Source organism: Balaenoptera ricei, chromosome 1, assembly GCF_028023285.1.
Source record: "Balaenoptera ricei isolate mBalRic1 chromosome 1, mBalRic1.hap2, whole genome shotgun sequence".
Classification (NCBI taxonomy): domain Eukaryota; kingdom Metazoa; phylum Chordata; class Mammalia; order Artiodactyla; family Balaenopteridae; genus Balaenoptera; species Balaenoptera ricei.
The window spans coordinates 157,057,444-157,078,338 of record NC_082639.1 but is presented as its reverse complement, the minus strand read 5'-3'; the positions used below and the strand labels follow the sequence as shown (position 1 = coordinate 157,078,338).

Below are 20,895 nucleotides of genomic sequence, written 5' to 3'. Positions count from 1 at the left end.
ACATCTTCTTTATCCATTCATCTGTTGATGGACATTTAGGTTGCTTCCATGTCTTTGCTATTGTAAATAGTGCTGCTGTGAACATTGGGGTGCATATATCTTTTTGAATTAGAGTTTTTTCTGGTTATATGCCCAGGAGTGGCATTGCTGGGTCATATGGAAACTCTATTTTTAGTTTTTTAAGGAACCTCCATGCTGTTCTCCATAGTGGTTGCACCAATTTACATCCCCACCAACAGTGTAGGAGGGTTCCTTTTTCTTCACAACTCTCCAGCATTTATTATGTATAGATTTTTTGATGATGACCATTCTGACCAGTGTGAGGTGATACCTTATTGGAGTTTTGATTTGCGTTTCTCTGATAATTAGCGATGTTGAGCATCTTTTCATGTGCCTATTGGCCATCTATATGTCTTCTTTGGGAAATGTCTATTTAGGTCTTCTGCCCATTTTTTGATTGCACTGTTTGTTTGTTATTGAGTTGTATGAGATGTTTGTATATATTGGAATTTAATCCCTTGTGAGTCACATCATTTGCAAATATCTTCTCCCATTCCATAGGTTGTCTTTTCATTTTGTTTATGGTTTCCTTTTTTTTTTTTAATGATTTTGCTTTCTTTTTTTTGTAAAGCTATTTAATTTATTTATTTTATTTTATGGCTGTGTTGGGTCTTCGCCTCTGTGCGAGGGCTCCCTCCAGCCTCGGCAAGTGGGGGCCACTCTTCATCGCGGTGCGCAGGCCTCTCACTCTCGCGGCCTCTCCCGTTGCGGAGCACAGGCTCCAGACGCGCAGGCTCAGCAGCCGTGGCCCACGGGCCCAGTTACTCCGCAGCATGTGGGATCCGCCCAGACCAGGGCCCGAACCCGTGTCCCCTGCATTGGCAGGCAGACTCTCAACCACTGCGCCACCAGGGAAGCCCTGGTTTCCTTTTCTGTGCAAAAGCTTATAACTTTGATTAGGTCCCATTTGTTTATTTTTGCTTTTATTCATATTGCCTTGGGAGACTGACCTAAGAAAACATTGGCACAATTTATGTCAGAGAACTTTTTTCCTATGTTCTCTGCTAGGAGTTTTATGGTGTAATGTCTTATATTTAAGCCTTTAAGCCATTTTGAGTTTATTTTTGTGTATGGTGTAAAGGAGTGTTCTAGCTTCATTGATTTACATGTGACTGTCCAGCTTTCCAAACACCCACCACTTGCCAAAGAGATTGTCTTTTCTTCATTGAATATTATTGCCTTCTTTGTCAAAGATTGAGCATAGTGTGTGGTTTATTTCTGGACTCTCTATTCTGTTCTGTTGATCCATATATCTGTTTTTGTGCCAATACATGCTGTTTGATTGCTATAGCTTTGTAGTATTGTCTGAATTCTGGGAGGGTTATGCTTCCAGGTTTGTTCTTTTTCCTCAGGATTGCTTTGGAAATTCTGGGTATTTTATGGTTCCATATAAATTTTAGGATTATTTGTTCTAGTTCTGTGAAAAATATCATGGGTAATTTGATAAGTATCACATTAAATCTGTAGGTTGCTTTGGGTAGTATGGCCATTTTAATAATAGTGATTCTTCCATTTCAAGAGCATGGAGTATCTTTTCATTTCTTTAAATCATCATCAATTTCCCTTATCAATGTTTTATAGCTCTCAGCATATAAGTCTTTTACCTACTAGGTCAGGTTTATTTCTAATTATTTTATTCCTTTTGATGCAATTTTAAAAGGGATTTTTTTTTTTACTTTCCCTTTCTGATATTTCATTGTTAGTGTAAAGAAATGCAACAGATTTTTGTATGTTAATCTTGTATCCTGCGACCTTGCTAAATTTGTTTATCAGTTCTAGTACTTTTTGTGTGGACTCTTTAGGGTTTTCTATATATATAGTACCCTGTTATCTACATATAATGACAGTTTTACCACTTCCTTTCCAATTAGGATACATTTTATTTTCCTGTATGAATGCTGTGGCTAGAACTTCCAATACTATATTGAATAGAAATGGTGAGAGTGGGCATCCTTGTAATGTTCCAGATTTTAGTGAGAAGGCTTTCAACTTTTCACCACTGAGTATTATGTTGGCTGTAGGTTTGTCATAAATAGCTTTTATTAAGTTGAGATATGTTCCCTCTATACCCACTTTGGTAAGAGTTTTTATCATGAATGGATGTTGAATTTTATCAAATGCTTTTTCTGCATCTAGTGAGATGATCATGTGGTTCTTTTCCACTTCTTTTGTTGATGTGGTGTGTTGCATTGAATGATTTGCGTATGTTGAACCATCCTTGTGTCCCTGGGGAGAATCCAACTTGGTCGTGGTGTATGATTTTTTATGTGTTGAATTTGGTTGCTAATACTGTGTTGAGAATTTTTGTATCTATATTCAAAAAGATATTGGCCTGTAATGTTCTTTTTTGGTAGTGTCTTTGTCTGGTTTTGGTATCAGGGTGATGGTGGCTTCATAGAATGACTTTGGGAGTGTTCTGGATCTGTATAAGTTCTTTGTATGTTTGGTAGAATTCCCAAGTGAAACCATACAGTCCTGGACTTTTGTTTGCAGGGAGTTTTTAAATTACCAATTCTATTTCACTTCTAGCTATATGTCTGTTCAAATTATCTATTTCTTCTTCATTCAGTTTTGGTGGGCTATATGTTTCTAGAAACTTGTTCATTTCTTCTGGGTTGTCCAATTTGTCACATATAATTATTCTAGTATTCTCTTATGATTTTTTTTGTGTGTGTCTGGAAGTTCCTCTTTTGTGCCAGAAGGTGTATCTGCAAACCTGGGAAGAGGAGATATGTTTCCCACCACTTATAATGTGAGGCACTACCCTAGGTTACAGTCACGAGTTTGGGAACAGATTCTACAAAGGCCAATAAGAAGGGCAGTTTCTTTGTAAAAGCAAAGTGGTGTCTTTGATCACAGGGCAAAGGGGAAGACAAACATAACAACTAGAATGGCAGTGTGGGCCTACCCAGCCCTACGTATCTGCTTGGTTCTCTAAGAATTCCTTTGAGGATAAAGCCAACCAGAAAAGTAGTTTTCAGAAGGCCATGAGCTTCAAGTTTTCTGTAAATACTTGAAGTTAACTTAATGATTGCTGAAGGTAATATAACTATAATTAGTAATTCACTTCCACATTTGAATCATCTTCAAAGAGCTTCATTGTTATATCAAATGAATGTTTCTTTAAGTTTATATTAATGCTTATTTATCTTTCTCATATATTGGATTTCAATTTTTAATTCTATTTTTTTTAAAAAAAGATTCCATTACTACTAGAAAAAAAAAAGTATTGCTTCAAGATAGAAAAATATAGTAGTCTTAGAAGATTCAGTGATAGGCCTAAATATTGAATCACTCTCCACAATATCCTTAAGGAAACTGCTATATAACAAGTATTGTGCTGTGACAGTGCTGGTTCATAGTGATGCCTCCCTCACCAAGAGAAATATGAAAGTCTGCAAAATTAACACAGTTAGCTCTTACATGGGGTAGGCACCCTGAAGTGTTTGCTGGGGCAGGCATACTGTAAATAACTGACTGGTCCCCATTTGGTTGTAGTCTGTCTATTGTAGTCAGTTTCCTAAGTAGGAACTGGAACCGCATTCTCTGGCTGTAGAGTCAGTAGCCCTGATTGGCTGCTGAGGAAGTCAAAAGTGGCTCATCCTATGTAAAATGAGCTTGAGTGCAAATTACACACCAGATTCAAAGACTTAGTGCAAAGGAATGTACAATCCATGAATATTTGGTTAAGTAAAAAATATTTAAAACTAATTTTCCTACTTCTTTTCCTTTTTTTAATGTAGCTTCTACAAAATTCAAAATTACCTGTGTGACTCGCATTATATTTCTATGGACAATGCTGGACTTGAGTAATAGATTTTAGAAAGCTGTCTGTTGTTACAAAAAAAAAAGTGTGATGTGAGTTTCAGTTACTTAGGAGACTCTCTAACCAGAACACATGATTTTCTTGACAGTGAGGGGTAAATGAGGCATTACTGAACTTGAACGCCACTGGAATTGTTACCTTCTTAAAGGTTTAATCTCAGAGCCAGAATTAAAATTGTATTTTAGGGAAAACATGTACTTCTCTCTAGTCTTTCTCAATGGCCCTAAACTAAAATAAGGGAATATTTACTAAGTATATGAGACTACTCTATTTCTTGTTTTGGAGGGAATCAGAAATATAATACAGGGATAGAAAAAGGGTTCCTGGAGTGAGACTAATTGAACATTTGAAATTACTTTAAAAGGATCATTTATTTCCTAGTTCAGTGACTCTTACTGCTATAAATACATTTTTTTCACTGTCCATTTTGTAAATGTGCTTGTGGAGTTTAATTTCTGTACTTAATTATGTTCACCTCTGATACTATCTTTTTGTCTTTCCTTGTAGGAAAAAGGAAGTTGGTGCTGGACCCACCACTCACCAGAAAAGACCAACCAGTCCATCAGTGCAGAAGCACTAATTATTTTCCACAAACCCATGTGTCAGTTTATCTTTTGATTCTATTAATATGTTAAGGTCTACAGTAAATATGGAAAACAGTATGCAGGTTCCTCAAAAAATTAAAAATAGTGCCACCATATGATTCAGCAATTCCACAATATATATTCCACAGTATATATCCAAAGGAAACAAAATTACCCTATGAAGAGATAACTGCACCTCCCTGTGTATTGCAGCATTATTTACAATAACCACGACATGGAAGGAACCTAAGTGTTCAGTGAATATATATACACACACATACACGCAAATGTATATACATACACATATGCACAACATACAGTGGAATACAATTCAGCCATGAAAAAGAAGGAAATCCTGCCATTTGCAACAACACTTATGGAACTTGAGGACATTATGCTAAGTGAATAAGCCATACAGAAAGAGACAAATACTGAATGACCTCACTTATATATGGAATCCAAAAGTCCACACTCACAGAAAAAGAAATCAGATTTCTGGTTGCCAGAGGCAGGGGGTGGGGATGATAGGGGAATTGGGTGAAGGGTGTCAAAAGGTACAAAATTCCAGATATAAGGTAAATGAATACTGGGATATAATGTACAGCATAGTGACAATAATTAGTAATGCTTTATTGTATACAGCTGACACTCTATCTGATGGTTCTGCATCAGCATCTATGGATACAGAGGGCCGCCTGTGCTATGCCATATAATATAAAGGACTTGAGCATTCAGATTTTTATTTGCAGGGGAAGGGGGTGGGAATCTGGAACCAATCCTCCTCGGATATCAAGGAAGACTGCATTGGCAAATTGCTAAGAGAGTAGGTCTTCAATTTTCTAATCATGAAGAAGAAGAGGAAAACTTTTGGTAACTATGAGAGGTGATGGATGTTAAGAAATTTATTGTGGTAATCATTTCACAATGTATACATTATCAAATCATGCTGTACACCTTAAACTTATACAGTGTTATACAGGCATACCTCAGTTTTCTTGTTCTTCACTTTGTTGCACTTTGCAGATATTGCATTTTTTACAGATTGAAGGTTTGTGGCAACCCTGCATCAGCAAGTTTATTGACACCATTTTCCCAGCAGCGTTTCAGTCTCCTTGTCACATTTTGGTAATTCTTGCAATAATTCAAACTTTTAAAATTATTATTCTATGTGTACACTACTTCAGCCCTTAGTAAAAAGAAAAACACTGTGCATTTGGGATTTGAACAAGTTTGACTTCCCTAACAAGAATATTACCAGAAAATGTTCTCAGAGTAATAGGATAAAATTCTATTTTTAAAACTTATTTGTAACTTCCTGGTGATTTAGAGACACTATAAAGTTTGTCTGGCATTTGTTCTTCACCCCTTTTAATAACAATAAACCAGTCTAAGAAATCCAGAAGAATTCAGCATCAGTTGCATGCTTCTGTACAAAGTTAGAGGGCTCTAACACCCATAGCAGGAATGCCAGCTCAGGACAAAGTGAACACTGTGGGCTTGTAGTTTTCTTAAAAAGAATTCCATTCTTTAAGAGAATTAGAGTCCACCCTAAATTCTGGCTATAGGTGGTTTTCTCTCCCCACTTGAATAAAGAGATGTCTTTAAACATGTCTTTAAACATGTCATCTGAATATAGGCAGCTTGTAGGGAATAAATTCATCAGATAACCTCAAGTTGCAACAGAATCTGAGTCTTTGTGGGCTCCTCACCTCATCTGCAAAGGGCAGAGTAAAAATGAAGCCCCGTATTTCAGAAAAGCAAACTTAACTCTCTGGATTTGCTGTAGGTCATGCAAAGGGACAGGAAGAAGAAAGAACTCAGTAGCTCTTGACTCTCAGGTGGGACAGATCCCAACCCTCTTCTCTGTCCTCACACCAGGCAGGGCCTCCTTCAAATGAGCCAGCAGCCAGAGAGGACGGACTGCCTCTCTAACTCAAATTAAATTTTTACAGGTTTGTTTCACACTTTTATAGTTAGTAGCACAAATTGGGCCAAAGAAATGTTGCCTTGAGAAGGATGTGAATGAGGAATTAAGCGTGGACCAGAGTAAATATTGTTTTACTCTCTAAGGACATGTTTATAAGGCCCTGTAAATGGTCCTTCCTTTTGTAATCCCTGTTGAGGAACTTTAGGTAGATAACTTTGAGCAGAAATAAACAGGAATTCTGAATTAAATATAGAGTTTAAGTTTCACTATACCCATTTTCACATCCTTTTCAAGAATGTAGCACTTGCTTAGAAGCAAGGGATGACTATACTATTTATCTTTTAACCCTGATTGAGGAATTTTTCAAACAAAAGTTTTATGCTTACCAAAACAAATTGACTTTTATAGTTGTTTCTGCTTCAAATTAAGTGTTTCCAATTTAATATATGTATATGTGAGATTTATAGATCTGTGTAAATATAAACTATGTTCTATTCATCAAATAATTTGTCAATCACCTACATATATGAGAAAACTGTTTCTCTAGGAAAATTTGTTTAAATGAGAGGGAAAAAGTATATTTGAATTTAAAGGTTTCTTAAAACTGCAAGAATGTATCCCCAGTGGAATAAGAGGTCTCATGTCTGATTTGTTCATTTTTTGAGAAATGGATCTTCAAATCTATTTTTAAAAAAATGTCCTTTTGGAGAAGTTATATTTGTGATGATGCATTTATTTCCAGTGTGTTTTATCTCAAATCAAAGTATGCTTCAAATTGGGACCCACCTTCTGTAAGCATTCCCCTCCCACAATCACCACTCCTGCCCCTCATGTCTCAGAGCCTGAAGTATGTCCAGGCTCCTCCCCTCCCAGCCTGTCATGTGCCTCCCCTGCTCAAATGTGTTCAGTCCCAACACATTACCTACAGCATGAAGTTCAAATTTCTTTCATGGTACTTGAAGGCTTTGTACCATTAAATCCCAACTTTTCTTCCTAAGCCTTCTCTTTCTGCTACATTTCAGATAACTTGCTCTCAGTCAAACTAAACCAACTGACCCCTGCTCTCTGCTGCATTCCTAGTTCACTGTTACGTGAAGCACCTCCAGTCCTGTCTGATTCTGGGCATCTTTCAAGGCCCAGCTCACAGAGCCCATTCCATGCAGCACTTCCTGATTTCTGCCCAACTCTCATAGCCCTTGTAATTACCTGGCTTTGAAGGAACCACATTTAAGTATCTATGTACATGTGTTTGGTAGAAGACATATCTTCCACATCACTTTAATGCATGGGTGTGACTGAGTAATTAAAAACCTAAGTGCCAACCATGAAAGCATAGCATGTTTTTGTGTGTAACTAATAATAGAGTTTGTTTTTAATTCATGCAAAAAAATTATTGCTCTCTTTGAACTAAATCACATTGCTAAACCATGAGATCAGACCTCAGTGTTTCTGAACCATAGCTGTGCACTGGAATACCTTGGGGAGTTTTACTGATGCCTGGGTCCCACCACCCAGAGATTTGTCGTGTCCTTGACCTGGGGTGTGGCCTGGACATCATTATTCTTTAAAGCTTCCCAAATGATTCTAATATGTAGTTAAGTGTGAGAACACCTACATTAGTGGTTCTCAAGCCCCAGAATCCACTTCTACATATGAACTTATAAAGACATAAGGTAAATGCTTAGACTTACAGAATAAAATTGTGGTTTTATAATTCAGCTTATTAAAGAAATCAGAAAATATCTAAAACTTGAATTGAGGTCTTGTTGCCTGCCTAACCAAAGGAAGCTATCTGTGGTTTTAAAAACAAAACAAAACAAAACAAAAAAACAGAAGTAATCTTTCTAATATCCACAGTGGATGAAAATTAGTTTGACTATAATTAAAGAATGTATTTTATCAAATTTTGTCTTTAACTTGAGACTATAGTATATTTTTTAAATTGACATTAAATACACGAGGAGAGCTTTTAAGGTGAATAACAGAAGTCCTCTACAAGAATTCTGGAGACGGCTGGGGTAGGCAGTAATTTAAATTTAAATTGTTAAAAGAATATTCTAGTTTTAAGGGAAATAGTCAACTCTGGTATTCTAAAACTTAGTAATTCTTGACAATTAATATTGTAACCTAGAGTGAATAATTTTGCATACTAAAAATCTATATATTTGTACTCAAGAACAGGATTTAACATAGCCTATTGACTTTCAGAAACAATACAAAATTGAGGAGGTGTACACAGATTTTTTTTTTTTTTTCTAAGCTGCATTGCTTTCATCATTTCTGGGCTCATACAGAAAAGGTTACCCTAGAATGAAGTGGTCAGCCTTTATAATCATAGCACTCCTGCCCTCCTGTGGACTGTTAGGGCATTTGACGAGTCCTTTCCTTAGTTGTCCAAACTTTGTCATTATTCAGATTTCAGTCATTGCTGATTCCCAGAAGCCATTTTTTTTATTTTATTTTAATTAACTAGGTATTTTCTGCTTGCCTTCTAGGAAATTAACTTTTGAAAAAGGGCTAACCTCAGTGTGGTCAATAAACTATTTTTCCTTCCCTCTGGCTTGTAAACCTGCAGAAAGTGACCAAATTGCCTTAAGTATGGATCACATTGAGAAAGTTACCCATGCTGATTCATGACTTGCTAGCCCAAAAAAACCTGTTTGGGGTAGTAAAACTCATATTAGCTGGCAGCCACTTAGGTTTAAAACATGCACCACCCTTGCACAACTTTTTAAAAATTGAAATATTGCATGTCACAGTGGCAAGTCTTATGTGGAACTATCAGAAAAAAACAGGACATCTGGCATCCATCCTGGTGCTTAGGGTTTGTGGCTTCATTAAGAATTCTGCAGACTACTAACATTTAGATGAGCACAATTCATGGTGTTCAGGAAAATGATCAGTCTCTGATCATCCACTGCCACCTAAAAAGGGTTCAAAGGAAAATACTTTGCATCTGTATTTGATGAGAATTCAATTATTGGAGAATCCTTGGGTAGTATTCCATAGAACCATGCTTCTCAAGTATTTGTGTGCAGGTGAATCACATGATGATCTCGTTAAAGTGCAGATTCTGAATCAATAGGTCTCAGGTGGGGTCCAAGGATCTGCATTTGTACTGCTGTTTGTGGAGGATGTATAACGGCCTCCAGAGATATCTGAGTCCTAATACCTGCAAACTGTGAATGTTGTCTTATAAGTAAAAGATGTTTGAAGATGAGATCTTGGATGGGGAGTTTATCCCCCCCCCCCACCAGGTGGGGCCCTGAATGTAAGCACATTTAATCCTCACAAGAAGAAGGCAGAGGAAGACTTGACTACAGCAGAAGGCAATATGACCACTGATGCAACATGCTATGGTGTTGGTTTTGAGGATGTAAGAAGGGGACGCAGGCCAAAGAAGGCAGCTCTGGAAGCTGGAAAAAACAAAGAAACTGATTCTCTGCCAGTACATCTGGAGGTAGCGTGGCCCTGCCTGTAATTTGATTTCAGAATCTGACCTCCAAAACTAAAAGAATACAGGTGTGTTGTTTTAGACAGTTATTGTGTGAAGGTTTCTGTCCCACCAAAATTCCTATTAAAATACTACCCCAGAGGTTATAGTATTAGCAGGTGGGGCCACTGGGAAGTGATTAGGTCCTGAGGGTGGAGGCTTCGTGAATGGGATTAGTGTCCTTATTAAAAGAGACCCAATAAAATTTCCTCAACCCCCCTGCCACAGGAAGTTACAACTAGAGGTCACTGTCTGCAAAACAGAAAGCTAGCTCTTCCTGACACCGAATCTGCCAGTGCCTTGATCTTGGTCTTCCCAGCCTCCAAACTGTGAGAAATAAATCTGCCCTGTTGTAGTATTTGTTATAACAGCCCAAAGCCACTAAGACAAACACCAAGTTTGCTGTAATTTGTGAAAGCAGCCACAGAAAAACTAATACAGAGGAGCTCTCAACCCTGACTGCACAGTAGAATCACCTGGGAAACATTCAAACAAAATAAACACACATCTAGACCCCATTCCTACAACAGTATAACCAGAACCTGTAGGTATGGGTCCTGAAAATCACTATTCTAATGGCACCTTGGGTGAATGTAATCAGAAGGTAGGTGGAGCAGTATCACAATAGAATAAACACAAAACATAGCTTTCCTTGTGTTCAAGGAAAACTCTTAAAACTGCCCCCAAATATGGACACACTAGTCTGCTAGGTACTCCCATGAAACTCTACACAAGATTCTCAAAATACAGGACTGAGTCAATGTCTTACATGAAAACTTACCAGGTTTGAGATTAACACATTGTTTACCCTAAGCTAGTAAAAGACTTGACTTGTCTCATAGTTATTAAAATTCACCAGCACTTAGTTCCACAGATGGGAATTCTTTGCTGGTACAGCTTGCATGGGGCTAGAGGTGCCTTCAGTCCAACTCGCTCTCCACTAACACGCTTAGAGTAAATGTGTGGCAAAACTCAGGGAAGCAGGACCCATGTCTGACAAAGCATTTTCTATCTGTGCGGAAAGTATGACCACAAAAACCTGACTCAAGATGTCTCCAAAAGAAACATTCTGCTTAGCTCGGATTAAAGTTTTACTGAGCTCTGCCCAGCAGAGCAACAACTCAGGAAGCTAGCACAAGCCTCTTACACAGCCTCATCCACCAGAGGGCAGACAGCAGAAGCAAGAAGAACTACAACCCTGCAGCCTGTGGAACAAAAACCACATTCACAGAAAGATAGACAAGATGAAAAGGCAGAGAGCTATGTACCAGATGAAAGAACAAGATAAAACCCTAGAAACACAACTAAATGAAGTAGAGCTAGGCAACCTTCCAGAAAAATAATTCAGAATACTAATAGTGAACATGATCCAGGACCTTGGAAAAAGGATGGAGGCAAAGATCAAGAAGATGCAAGAAGTGTTTAACAGAGATCTAGAAGAACTGAAGAACAAACAGAGGTGAACAATACAAGAATTGAAATGAAAAATATACTAGAAAGAATCAATAGGAGAATAACTGAGGCAGAAGAACGAATAAGTGACCTGGAAGACAAAATGGTGGAATTCACTGCTGCGGAACAGAATAAAGAAAAAAGAATGAAAAGAAATGAAGACAGCCTAAGAAATCTCTGGGACAACATTAAATGCAACAACATTCACATTATAGGGGTCCCAGAAGGAGAAGAGAGAGAGAAAGGACCAGAGAAAATATTTGAAGAGATTATAGTCGAAAACTTCCCTAACATGGGAACAGAAATAACCACTCAAGTCCAGGAAGCACAGAGAGCCCAATACAGGATAAACCCAAGGAGAAACACACTGAGACACAGTATAATCAAATTGGCAAAAATTAAAGACAAAGAAAAATTATTTAAAGCAGCAAGGGAAAAACGACAAATAACATACAAGGGAACTCCCATAAGGATAACAACTGATTTCTCAGCAGAAACTCTACAAGCCAGAAGGGAGTGGCATAACATATTTAATGTGATGAAAGGGAAGAACCTACAACCAAGATTATTCTACCCGGCAAGGATCTCATTCAGATTAGAGGGAGAAATCAAAAGTTTTACAGACAAGCAAAAGCTAAGAGAATTCAGCACCACCAAACCAACTCTACAACAAATGTTAAAGGAACTTCTCTAAGTGGAAACACAAGAGAAGAAAAGGACCTACAAAAATATACCCAAAACAATTGAGAAAATGGTAATAGGAACATACATATCGATAATAACCTTAAACGTGAATGGATTAAATGCTCCAACCAAAAGACACAGGCTCACTGAATAGATACAAAAGCCAGACCCATATATAGGCTGTCTACAAGAGACCCACTTCAGACCTAGGGACACATACAAACTGAAACTGAGGGGATGGAAGAAGATATTCCATGCAAATGGGAATCAAAAGAAAGCTGGAGTAGCAATGCTCATATCAGATAAAATAGACTTTAAAGAATGTTACAAGAGACAAGGAAGGACACTACATAATGATCAACAGATCAATCCAAGAAGAAGAAATAACAATTATAATTATATATACACCCAATATAGGAGCACCTCAATACATAAGGCAACTGCTAACAGCTCTAAAAGAGGAAATCAACAGTAACACAGTAATAGTGGGGGAATTTAACACCTCATTTACACCAATGGACAGATCATCCAAACAGAAAATAAATAAGGAAACACAAGCTTTAAATGACACAATAGACCAGATAGATTTATTTGATATTTATAGGACATTCCATCCAAAAACAGCAGATTACACTTTCTTCTCAAGTGCGCATGGAATATTCTCCAGGAAAGATCATATCTTGGGTCACAAATCAAGCCTCAGTAAATTTAAGAAAATTGAAATCATATTAAGCATCTTTTCTGACCACAATGCTATCAGATTAGAAATCAATTACAGGGAAAAAAACGTAAAAAACACAAACACATGGAGGCTAAACAATATGTTACTAAATAACCAAGAGATCACTGCAAAAGTCAAAGAGGGAATCAAAAAATACCTAGAGACAAATGACAATGAAAATATGACAATCCAAAACCTATGGGATGCAGCAAAAGCAGTTCTAAGAGGGAAGTTTATAGCAATACAATTCTACCTCAAGAAACAACAAACATCTCAAACAATCTAACCTTACACTTAAAGGAACTAGAGAAAGAAGAACAAAGATAACCGAAAGTTAGTAGAAGTAAAGGAATCATAAAGATCAGAGCAGAAATAAATGAAATAGAAACAAAGAAAACAATAGCAAAGATCAATAAAACTAAAAGCTGGTTCTTTGAGAAGATAAAAAAAATTGATAAACCATTCGCCAGATTCATCAAGAAAAAGAAGGCTAGGACTCAAATCAATAAAATTAGAAATGAAAAAGGAGAAGTTACAACAGACACTGAAGAAATACAAAGCATCCTAAGAGACTACTTGAAGCAACTCTATGCCAATAAAATGGACAACCTGCAAGAAATGGACAAATTCTTAGAAAGGTATAACCTTCCAAGACTGAACCAGGAAGAAATAGAAAATATGAACAAAACAATCACAAGTAATGAAATTGAAACTGGGATTAAAAATCTTCCAACAAACAAAAGTCCAGAACCAGATGGCTTCACAGGTGAATTCTATCCAACATTTAGAGAAGAGCTAACACACATCCTTCTCAAAATCTTCCAAAGAATTGCAGAGGAAAGAACACTCCCAAACTCATTCTATGAGGCCACCACCACCCTGTTACCAAAACCAGACAAAGATGTCATAAAAAAAGAAAACTACAGGCCAATATCACTGATGAACATAGATGCAAAAATCCTCAACAAAATACTAGCAAACAGAATCCAACAACACATGAAAAGGATCATGCACCATGATCAGGTGGGGTTTATCCCAGGGATGCAAGGATTCTTCAACACACACAAATCAATCAATGTGATACACCATATTAACAAATTGAAGAATAAAAACCATATGATCATCTCAATAGATGCAGAAAAAGCTTTTGACAAAATTCAACACTCATTTATGATAAAAAAAAACTCTCCAGAAAGTAGGCATAGATGGAACCTACCTCAACATAATAAGGGCCATATACGACAAACACACAGGAAACATCATTCTCAGTGGTGAAAACTGAAAGCAGTTCTTCAAAGATCAGGAACAGCACAAGCATGCCCACTGTCACCACTATTATTCTACATAGTTGTGGAAGTCCTAGCCATGGCAATCAGAGAAGAAAAAGAAATAAAAGGAATGCAAATTGGAAAAGAAGAAGTAAAACTGTCACTGTTTGCAGATGACATGATACTATACATAGAGAATCCTAAAGAGGCCACCAGAAAACTACTAGAGCTAATCAATGAATTTGGTAAAGTAGCAGGATACAAAATTAATGCACAGAAATCTCTTGCATTCCTATACACTAATGATGAAAAATGTGAAATAAAATTTAAGGAAACACTCCCATTTACCATTTCAACAAAAATAATAAAATATCTAAGAATAAACCTACTTAGGGAGACAAAAGACCTGTATGCAGAAAACTATAAGACACTAATGAAAGAAATTGAAGATGATACCAACAGATGGGGAGATATACCATGTTCTTGGATTGGAAGAATCAATATTGTGAAAATGAATATACTACCCAAAGCCATCTACAGATTCAATGCAATCTCTATCAAATTACCAATGGCATTTTTTACAGAACTAGAACAAAAAATATTAAAATTTGTATGGAGACACAAAAGACCCTGAATAGCCAAAGTGGTCTTGAGGGAAAAAAAACAGAGCTGGAAGAATCAGGCTCCCTGACTTCAGACTATACTACAAAGATACAGTAATCAAGACAATAGGGTCCTGGTACAAAAACAGAAATATAGCTCAATGGAACAGGATAGAAAGCCCAGAGATAAACCCACGCACCTATCATCAACTAATCTATGACAATGGAGGCAAGGATATGCAATGGAGAAAAGACAGTCTCTTCAATAAGTGGTGCTGGGAGAACTGGACAGCTACATGTAAAAGAATGAAATTACAACACTCCCTAACACCATACACAAAAATAAACTCAAAATGGATTAGAGACCTAAATATGAGACTGGACACTATAAAACTCTTAGAGGAAAACATAGGAAGAACACTCTTTGACATCAATCACAGCAAGGTCTTTTTTGATCCACCTCCTAGAGTAATGGAAATAAAAACAAAAATAAACAAATGGGACCTAATGAAACTTAAAAGCTTTTGCACAGCAAAGGAAACCATACACAAGACGAAAAGACAACCCTCAGAATGGGAGAAAATATTTGCAAATGAATCAACGGACAAAGGATTAATCTCCAAAATATATAAACAGCTCATGCAGCTCAATATTGAAAAAACAAACAACCCAATCCAAAACTGGGCAGAAGATCTAAATAGACATTTCTCCAAAGAAGACATACAGATGGCGAAGAAGCACATGAAAAGCTGCTCAACATCACTAATTATTAGAGAAATGCAAATCAAAACTACATTGAGGTATCACCTCACACCATTTAGAATGGGCATCATCAGAAAATCTACAAACAAAAAATGCTGGAGAGGGTGTGGAGAAAAGGGAACCCTCTTTGCACTGTTTGTGGGAATGAAAATTGATACAGCCACTATGGAGAACAGTATGGAGGTTCCTTTAAAAACTAAAAATAGAATTACCATATGACCCAGCAATCCCACTACTGGGCATATACCCAGATAAAACCATAATCAAAAAGACACATGCACCCCAGTGTTCATTGCAGCACTATTTACAATAGCCAGGTCATGGAATCAACCTAAGTGCCCATTGACAGATGAATTGATAAAGAAGTTGTGGTACATATATACAATGGAATATTACTCAGCCTTAAAAAAGAACGAAATTGGGTCTTTTGTAAAGACGTGGCTGGATCTAGAGACTGTCATACAGAGTGAAGTAAGTCAGAAAGAGAAAAACAAATATCGTATATTAAGGCATATATGAGGAACCTAGAAAAATGGTACAGATGAACTGGTTTGCAGGGCAGAAATTGAGACACAGATGCAGAGAACAAACGTATGGACACCAAGGGGGGAAAGTGGTAGGGGAGTTGATGGTGGTGGTGTGATGAATTGGGAGATTGAGATTGACATATATACACTAGTATATATAAAATGGATAACTAATGAGAACCTGCTGTATAAAAAAACAAATAAAATAAAATTCAAAAGAAAAATAAAGAAAATTCTGCTTAGCATTTTTTAAGAAAAACACCTTGGATGCCAATTTTAGGTAAAGATCTGTCAGCCTCCTGATGAATAAAGCAAAATAATCCTAAATGAGGGGCACGTTAGTTACTTGGGGCATGCAGTTTGCTTTTCATGACCCAGCCATGAGCACTATTTAAATATTCATGGGAGCACCAGAAACTACTTTTATGGAAAAGGTATCCCAAGTCATTGTTTTTGTGCTTTCATGTTAAACTCGATCATCTAGCACTTTCTCAATTGGGGATGGAATCACAGCAACCTGCTGGCAGAATCCATGAGTTATTTGTTTTATTTGGAATACATAGGCTGGAGCTAGGGACACAGTAGGTGAATCAAAAGTTGTTCAGTTTGTTACAGTTGACCCAAAGCTGTTATGCCCATAGGTCTATTGTAGCTACCTCAGCAAAGAAGTGAATAAAACAATTCAGGGTCTTAACGGTTCCCACCACCACATCCTGGGGATTAGAACATGAATTCTCCAGTCAACAGCCTGAAATAGTACTGCAGCTGCAGTGAGGGGTTCATCCCATTCACGGAGAAGTTCTCCCAACAGGTGCTTCACCTGTCCCACCTCCACCCAATTGGGCAGGGCAGCCAACTTGGGGAAGACTGGCAGGAGGTGGACTTAGAAAGGCTTCCCAGGTGGTTGAGATGCCACGACTTATGGAGAACCACTGGTGTGAAATAAAAGTCCTGCAGGCAGGTCCGAGTTGGCCTTGCATCTCCTGTGCAAAAAGGTCAATCAACGGAACAGAGACTTCCTACCTAAAGAGTCCCCAAGTTTAATCCCCTGTGAGGTCCCCTGAATATCATTACAGAATTGGTTCTCTCTGCCTTCAAGTATTGATAGAAACGAAGAACCAAAAGTAGCAATACTCCTGAATCTCTTATAACGCAGCTGAATTCATCAGTGCTCCTCCCTCTAAGGGCCATGTGAGTACAAGTTCAGTTATGCCAATATTTCTGACGGAACACTCACTGCAGAGGCTCCAGGACTGCAGCCCACTGGGAACTGAGATCAGTTTCCCGTTCAATAAGTAACATCCTTCAGCCCAGGTCTGCAACATATTTCTCTTCTGTACTCTTTTTTCTCATTTTATTTCTTGGCTCATAGAATTTCATTCTTCTCTTCATGGGCTACATTTTTCATATCTGTCTGCTGTAACAGACTTCAAATTCTTTATGAAGTAGGTAAGATCTCCACAACAAGTTAATTTTTCATGACCCCACTTCCCATCATGATAGAGTTATGAATGGAAAAAAAAAGATAGAAAGCGAGGACATGATAAATTGAATATAGTAAAACATTTATTGAGGTCAGGATGCATGACAGAAAGATAATTTAAGAACAACCAATTTATACAGTTTACAGCACTACCACATTTCAGCGAACTGAGGACATCAGGTAAATTTTAGTGATTTGTTTCTAAAAATCCATTAAATGATCTATTACCTGTGCATAAAGTATTGTAGATGTAGTTAAAGAAGTTAGTCGGAAAAAATGTAACTTTCCTCCCCCTCTCTCTGCCCATCCATCTTCCAGGAAGCCACAGGCTGTTGCTGACCAGACTTGGCATGAGGCCTCGAGGCTGATGCTTTTCCCCCTACATCATAATAACTGATTTCAAATGGTGCTAGACAAAAACAGACTCTGAACACCAGGAGAAATCGGTCAGCCTGTGTAAGAGATGGGTCCAGTGGTGCTCAGTGGGGTCCTGCACCTTGACAGTGCAAGTGGGCAAGTCTGATTTCAGTTGCATGGCAACTGCAGCTGAATGTCCCACAGCATCTATGTGCAGGTGGACTGTGCTGAAGTGATGAGATAGTCCTCCTGGGACACACCCCTCCCCTTGCCTATTGCAATCAAGTACCCAACCCAGCATTGGCCAAGCATGTGCTCAAAGGCCCTACCAACAGGCTACTTCTAGGGGCTGCCACTCCCTGTCAACAGAAATACAATCACAGCCTCTGGTTCTGCTCAAGCCTCTGAGTTTCTATTGAACACAACCCCATCCCTGCCCTGTCCCCCTCCACAACCCAACACACTCAAGAGTGTACTTTGTTTCTCATTTCTTCCTTTCTTGAACCGGCTCAGGTGTCAGGAGGAGGGAAGCTAGCCCCAAGAGCAGCAGTTCCTGTACCGTAGGCTGTTTGCTGTGCTGCAATTCTTACTCCTAAAACACTGATTTCAAATGGCGCTAGATACAAAGATGGAAAAAGCTAAGCCACCATGTGAAACCAGCTTCCAGAAGAAGAGGATCTCACTGAAGAAAGAAGGGAGATGCGATCGGAAGACCCAGCCTCTGCCCCGAGCAGAGATGTCTTCTTGCAGTTCCACTTGTGATGGTATGCTATTGCACTAGTTGGATCACTGATACCAAAAAATTTGGAATGTACTTCAGGACCTGGAAATGCCTTCGTTGTTATTTTTTCTTGGATTATTTTGCTTTTTTTTCCCCAGTGATTTGGGGTGATGACTCTGTCAGGGCTGTGCACAGGCACTGTCTTTTTTCAAAGCATCCCTATACTTTTGTGCATTTATGCTATGACCTTGGAGTAAGCTTTTCTTTCTCTTGTGGAACCTAAGCATTGGCTCTTTGGGGGTGCCTCCAAGTCCTCCAAATCCCTTAAATGTGCAGAATCTCTTCAGGATCCTGTGGAGACTTTGGCTCTACCTCCTCCCCTGCTCTCTGACTTCCATTGAATCCTCGACCTCTCCTGGCCTCCTTATGACTGCTCTCTCCTTTCTGTCCTACTCTGTTTGGGCTTGTACTAAAACTTATCCCTCATCCCACCTATTTAAAGTAGCCTTACCACAGCTATTTTGTAATAAATGTGTAGCTGTTTACTTAAGGTTTGGGGTGAAAAGGGAAATTATACTACAACCCAAATTGGCACACAACCTAGATTGATTATTAGAAATCACTGAACTAAAAAGTAACCATTTTGTAAATAAAGTTTTACTAGAACACAGCCACACTCATTAGTTTATCTATTGTCTATGACTCTTTCACACAAATACAGAGTTTCACATGCCACAGAGACCCAGAGACTGCATGACACACAGAGCCAAAATATTTCCATTTTTCTTAATCATATAGAGAAATTCATCTAGCCCTTGCTTACTCTGGTCATACCCAAAAGTCCAAAATTTTCCTATCCATAATATCCTCGGGACATGTTTAGAAACAACAACACCAAAAGCCCTGAAGAGAATTAGTCCACTCCTATAGAAAACAGAATAAAAATTACCACAATTTTTTTTAGTAGATTTCCTATATTTCTGACCTACCTCTTCAGATATCAATGTGCTCTAATTTAAACCTGGCATTTCATAGCTACACACGTCAGAAATCTTATTTTCAACAGAGGGTAGTAGAAATGGATACAGGAGAATGTAAAGAGGTGGGAGAGGCATTTAGGGTTAACCAAGATACAGGCAATTTAATTTTTTCTGAACAGCAAAAAATAATACAGGTTATATCCTATTTTATCCTAAATAGAAATAAATTTGCAAAGCTCTGTCTGTATTATCTGGCTTTTACTCAACTTGCTTCTGTGTAACTGTGCCCCTGGAATAACGTGTTTTTCACTAATATTTATGAAAACAAATAAAAATGTGCATTGCTTTTTAAGAATTCAGAATTAGTAATTCACATTTTGAAGCATTAAAGATCATCTAGCCTGATCCTTCTCAAACAGGCGTTTGCAAATGTTCTGAGGATGCTTGGCTAGTATACCGATAGGATATAAAGGCATGAGATTAAAATGGCAAGGCTTCCTATGAGAATATTTTTTCTAGTGTTATTCCAACAGTTTGAAGGGAAAATAGAGTTATTTCTATATTAGCACAAATACATATAAAAGGAGAAGAAGGCAAATAAGGCAGGATACTTTACAGTGAATACAACAGAGAATATTGTGCTTTCAGGGTTGCTTTAAATTATGTCTCCAAGTCTCTTGGGTGATGCATTCCTTTTCCTTTACTCTTGGAGTAGTAGGATGTAAAAATTGTACAAAAATGATTCACAGCCTTCTGTACTGCAGCCAAATATAAACAGACATAATAACAGCAGACTATGAAGACACTGGTTGTCTTTACAAGAGTTCATTTAAAAAATATTCCACAAGAGTGCTTAAAATATCATTTGACCTGGCCTCATTCCTGCCAGGTTACCTGCCTAAAACATGTTTCACTTTTCTTCCTATCTAAGTTGCATTAACCCAGCTCAGAATTCACTTACCCAAGAACCTCTCCCAAACAACTCCAGTCCACAGTGATGTCTTTCTTTGGAACTCACAGCACTTCCTTTCTATACAATTTTTTAAATAAACTGTTTTCCATGAGTAATATGTGCTCATTACTGAACATGTAGAAAACATAAAAAAATATAAAGAATATAAAAATTATCTGTAGTGGTCTCCTTCCAGTGATTAGTATTCTTAAGCTTCTTTGCATATTATTTTACATGTTCAGGTTTGTATCTGACATTATATTGACTGTATAATACTGAAACTTTTTTTTTTTTATGAAATGACAACCATTTCCTCCATTACTCAAAACTGTATACGAACACATCCTATAGTAGTTGACAATCAGGACTTTTAACTTAATTGCATTCATTCACTTCCTTATTCATTCATTCTTCAAACATTGAGTAGTCATTTTAATTTACCATAGATTGTGCTTATGTGTTTTCTTTCCCATGCTAAATTACCTTTTGAGTAAGG

The 20,895-nt window shown here is 37.7% G+C and overlaps 1 protein-coding gene across 1 annotated transcript in view; it reads left to right on the top strand.

The window, feature by feature from the left end:
- The window catches only part of LOC132353344 (membrane cofactor protein-like), a 54,413-nt gene extending 49,259 nt beyond the window's left edge, over positions 1-5,154 (top strand). Inside the window, exon 11 of the mRNA XM_059904483.1 lies at positions 4,394-5,154. Within this exon, the coding sequence (XP_059760466.1) occupies positions 4,394-4,466 (73 nt within the window). The 3' untranslated portion in view covers positions 4,467-5,154. The remainder of the gene's footprint in view (positions 1-4,393) is intronic.
- The last annotated feature ends 15,741 nt before the right edge of the window (positions 5,155-20,895 follow it).